The sequence below is a fragment of the Penaeus vannamei genome, chromosome 5 (assembly GCF_042767895.1).
Source record: "Penaeus vannamei isolate JL-2024 chromosome 5, ASM4276789v1, whole genome shotgun sequence".
NCBI lineage: Eukaryota > Metazoa > Arthropoda > Malacostraca > Decapoda > Penaeidae > Penaeus > Penaeus vannamei.
Window position 1 is genome coordinate 7624506 of NC_091553.1, and position 5000 is coordinate 7629505.

Here is a 5000-nt window from a genome sequence, read left to right on the forward strand (position 1 = left end):
CGCGATTTTTATATGGATTGCCTCTACGGTGAATTTAACGCTAGCATCTTTCTTTTACTCAATCATGTCTTATTAAAGGCCCTATCACACTAGAACTTTTTCCGTCAATTTCTGGGGTTCCGTCTGATTGAGGCTTTCCGCAAGGATCGTCTACAAACGGAACGGAACGCCTCCCAGACCAAGATGGTTACGACCGTTTCCGTCTGACTAATTTCCGTGTTGATATTGTGCTGTTAATAAATTAGATAGGGTGAGTGAATGTAAATATAAGCTAATATTTTAGAACATTCGTATATGCAATATCCATCATCACATTTCTTTAAAATAACGTAATATGTATGAGAATATTCGTGTGATATCCGTGACCTCACTCCGATAGCGCCATGTTTGTTTACATGAATTTCATAGGGAGTTCATTCGCAAGCGCAAAAAAATTGACGGCAAAAGTGCTAGTGTGATAGGGCCTTTTATTAGAGCTCAGAGATAATAGACAAGAATTCGGTTTGCATCAATGACCAAAGACTGCTACGTTTATTATTGCATTAATGACATTTGCCTTCCATTGCATCGTTAATATGAACGTTAATCTTCATGTTTGTGAGTTATTCTTCGTGCGATCACTCACCCGCACTCACATTCATTCATGCAGAGTAAAAGACACTACACAACATTTCCTCAACAGTGTTTGTGTTGTTGTAGGCGTAAATATTGATGATGTGATTACATTAAGTTCTGACGTGTACTGTAGGTTGTCCGCGATTTTGTTAGTCGTGACGAAGAAATAGTTTATGATCCAAACTTTCGGAATTCATGTCGAACAAATTGTAAAAAGGAACGACGCAGGGGAGAAAAATAAAACAAACGAATATGCCGATGGCCCACCACCCCATCTCGTCTCTTTGTAGGTGAGCAGATAAGGCAGGCTATCTCCGAGGCACGTGCTCTGAAGAAGCAATATAGCGAAAAGACCTTATTCCCTTCGTTATCCATTTTGCAACATGATCCAATTTTCTTTTTGCTGCGTTCTTCTCTGCCTATTTGATTTGGCTAGAAGATCGTTTAAATCCAAGCGGATTGCCATCAGTGTCTCTCTTTTTTACTTTCTTACAAAGAAATACTAAAAAAGAAAATTAAAATGTTCAATTTTTCTTCTCTGTCTACCAGAAACGGCTACCGGTACAGGTACTCGCTAGCGGATTGCCGCCACCTTTTCCCTTATCTATCTGGAACAATTTGTGACTAAAGGCTCTTGCTAATCGCTACTTCCGCCTCCATCTTCCATTTCCGTTTTATCTTTGGTAAAAACAAGTGAGTGTAAAAAAAATGTCAAAAATACAATTAAAACTAAAATAAAAATAACAGCTAGCGTAATGCACATTTAGCATACCCCCGCTTTTACTTTTCTTGGCCCTTGTGTGTATGACCTTGGCTTAGAAGCTTGACAACGTATTTAAAGCGAACATATCCGGCAGATACCAGCCCGTATAGCCAGCAGACCATGAATTCGTCCGTGCAGGTACCAAAATGCCGTAGAGGAGCACGCCAGGACGGTCATAGTTCCAACGAAGGACCAGGAACCCGTCAGCACAGGTTCCAGCCGTCCTAGGAGGCCGTAGAGGAGGCCCGGCTGCCTTGGCACTTGCAGGTTCAGTCAAGATCCAGGAGCTCGTCAGTGGAGATACCAACCGCCATAGGATGCCAGAGAAGGAAGGCCGCCACCTTGGACGCCCGGAGAACTAGACGCAGAATACGAGAACTTCGGTATGAATACGCTGCCGAGAAAGTCCTGGACGGGAACGACGAGGACGTCTGGCCGAGGACGCCGCCGAGGAAGACCTGAATGAGGACTACAAGGACGTGCGTCAAGGACGGATAGATAATACTGAGGACCAACATAAAACCAATAGAGTCAAAACCTCCACTTATTTAATAAGAGGCCCTGTAAGAACAAACAAGACTCCCTGGTGTGTGTGTGCGTGTGTGTGTGTGTGAATGTGTGTGCGTACGTGTGCGTGCGTGAGTGGGTGAGAAAGAAAAGAGAGAGAGGGAGGGGGAGGGATATATATATATATATATATATATATATATATATATATATATATATATATATATATATATATATATATATTAGTAAGAGAGAGACAGAGATAGAGAGAAGCAGCACAATACCTTGTGATCAAAGGGGGAGACCAATATTTACTACCCCAACTTGTCTCTTTGCAGGTGAACAGATATGGCAGGCTATCACACAGCGGAGGTGCTTGAATCATGCCCCAAGATCACTTTTCTCAGCAACCATGAACCAACGCATGGCACAGGAGTGGTTCTAGATATCCCAAAACGAGAGCTCGTAAAACTAAAGCCACAGGTCAAGAACACACACACACATAAAAGATCAGATGCCCAAACTGTTGCGATGACGGTCCGTGTCGGTGGCCGATTCTGACCGTCCAGATATGGAAAGTTGCTTCCTAGGGGACACGGGAATGTTATCCTAACGCTGTCAGTTGAAACGAACGCCTTTAGTGGTGCTATTTCATTTTTTTCTATTTTTTTATACTCTTCTCAAATGTTTTACATGGTAGCCAGCTATAGGATACCCGGAGAATGAGTAAAGTGTACAGGATGCAGTAACATCACATCTTGCAAAGGAGGCAATTGGCAACTGGATCTTTCCTTCAATTTACTAGTTAGCATCTCGATTTTTCGTTCAAGGTAATAGTCCTCAGTCGTAAAACAGTCTCCGTGTCCATAGCAAGTACCTAGAAAAATAGCCGAAAATTATTGGAAAAATGGCTCTTCTTCACATCATTTTAGTCATGTTATTCAGTGAATGTCTCAGTCTCACCTACGTGGATTTGAGTCACAGTCTGCACAACGATACTATGCACTGGCCAACAGTTTTGCCAGTAACTGTTGAAGTGGTTGCCAAAGGAGAAACAGCAGAAGGATATTGGTAAGTTTTATCTAAGAGCGAAAGTGTGCAGTGCAGATAAGGTCATTTACAGAACAGAGCACATAAATTCAGGATTGGCTGAAAGCATAGAAGCAAGTTTTTAGATACCCTTGTCCGTTTAAAAGCATTTATATAACGCTTCATTAGACCGTTGATTTCAAAACTCGATAGATATGAAAGTAGGACTAAATTTCAAGAAATTTTACATATCGACAATATATTTTTCAGGTAACGACTATGCATATATGATGTTCATATATTGATACATATATATATTTAGATAATGTATACATGTATGTGTAAACATCCATGTGTATGTCTATACATGTGAATATATACAAGCATGTGTGCAGACATGCATGTATCTGTGTAAATAAATATGTGAGTGAGATTGAGAGAGAGATGGAAGGCGTCACATTAATGTTGGCATGTGTGGGCAGGTATCCAGTTGCGGCTGCGTCGTCAAATGCTACAGTATTAGATGCCGACGGATACCATTCATCCTCCAACATTCATATACAGTAGCATTATAACGGGGAATACCACTAAACCCTTCTAAACTGAGCATCAATAGTAACGTAAGGTATGCAGTACTGTAGGTAAATTCCGAAGCAACATGAAGGAAAACCAATAACATGAAACAGAAGTGGAATGTCGACGAATCGTCATCCAACGAGTGACCTGCCGTCCCGGAAGACAAACATCCTCCACATATGCACTACAGGATGAAGGCTATACACCTGTGTTATACGCTCCATCCTGTTGTCCTTTACCGAAGGATGTTTGTCTTTCAGGACTGCAGGTCATCCTCAGGGGGGCTGGTCACAGAAATTGATGACTAGCAGACAATCTGCGCATATATCCATGTATACTATTTGCTTTAGGATTTACCCAGCAATCATTCTGTTATATTTCATACCTTTCAAAGGGTAGTTTCCGCGTATTCTCAAGCAAATGAATAGAGGGAGAGGAATCCCTGTTTTGTATATTTCGTTTGTTTTTTTTTTCCTCATAATCGTGTAAGTTTATTCGTTTAAGGTATGAGTCTAACAACATCTGTTTGGCCGAGCACGCTGGGACGCACCTCGATTCACCGGCACACCTCTTCAAAGACAGGTGGCACGTTGATGAAATTCCTCTGTCGCGTTTGATGGGTCCAGGTGAGTACTGCCGGGGAAAAAAGCAGAAAAAAACGAATAAATAATATATAAGGAGACACTTTTCGAATATATAGAAATAAATATTTTTTTAAAGGTGTTGTGCTGGACATCCAGGAGAAGGCGAAGAAGAATCCATTGGCTGAGTTGACCGTGGACGATATTACCAGCTGGACGGAGGCGAACGGACCTCTCCCAGATGGCGCGGTGGTCTTCGTCCTGACCGGCTGGGGCAGCAGGTGAGGAAGGGGAAGCAGAAGGGACAGCAGGTGAGGAAGGGGAAGCAGAAGGGACAGCAGGGGAGGAAGGGGAAGCAGAAGGGACAGCAGGGGAGGAAACGGGACAGGAAAGGGTTAAGGGGCAGCAGGTGAGGAAGGGGAAAGAGGAGCAGCAGACGAGGTGTGGGGGGTGGGGGGGATGGTCAGGTGAGGAAGGGGAAGGATGAGGGCCAGCAGGTGAAGAAGGGCAACAGGAGAGGAAGGGGAAGGAGGAACGGCAGTGATTAAGGGTAAAGATAAGGGGGAGCAGGTGAGGGAGAGAAAAAGTTAAGGGGCAGCAAGGGGAGGAAACGATAAGGTGCTCATTGACAAAAATGAGTTTAGCGCCTTCAACGGATTTCATTAATCTCTAGTACGGTTGATAATGAAGACGACAGGACCATAACAGCTGATCTGTGTTAAATCCTCCTCTGAAGAAGTGTAGGGAGAGAACTCAACATTATTATTCTTACAGATACGGGGACAAACTGGCGTACTTTGGGACCAATAACAGTGACGGCTCCAATTTAAAATTTCCCGGTAAGTTCTCATTGGCCGAACCCCATTCATGTTGATAAATGTAGAAACTCCCAATGTGCTGTAGTTATCTTTCTTATTTTTGCGTATATG

General features: G+C 42.9%; 2 protein-coding genes across 2 annotated transcripts in view; one reads left to right on the plus strand and one right to left on the minus strand.

The window, feature by feature from the left end:
- The window catches only part of SerRS-m (Seryl-tRNA synthetase, mitochondrial), a 21947-nt gene that overhangs the window by 12097 nt on the left and 4850 nt on the right, over positions 1-5000 (minus strand). The window lies entirely within an intron of this gene.
- Positions 2723-5000, plus strand: part of LOC113801792 (uncharacterized) — a 42150-nt gene continuing 39872 nt past the window's right edge. Inside the window, exons 1-3 of the mRNA XM_070121796.1 lie at positions 2723-2956; positions 3995-4116; positions 4211-4352. Coding sequence (XP_069977897.1) covers positions 2793-2956; positions 3995-4116; positions 4211-4352 — 428 coding nt within the window. The 5' untranslated portion in view covers positions 2723-2792. The remainder of the gene's footprint in view (positions 2957-3994; positions 4117-4210; positions 4353-5000) is intronic.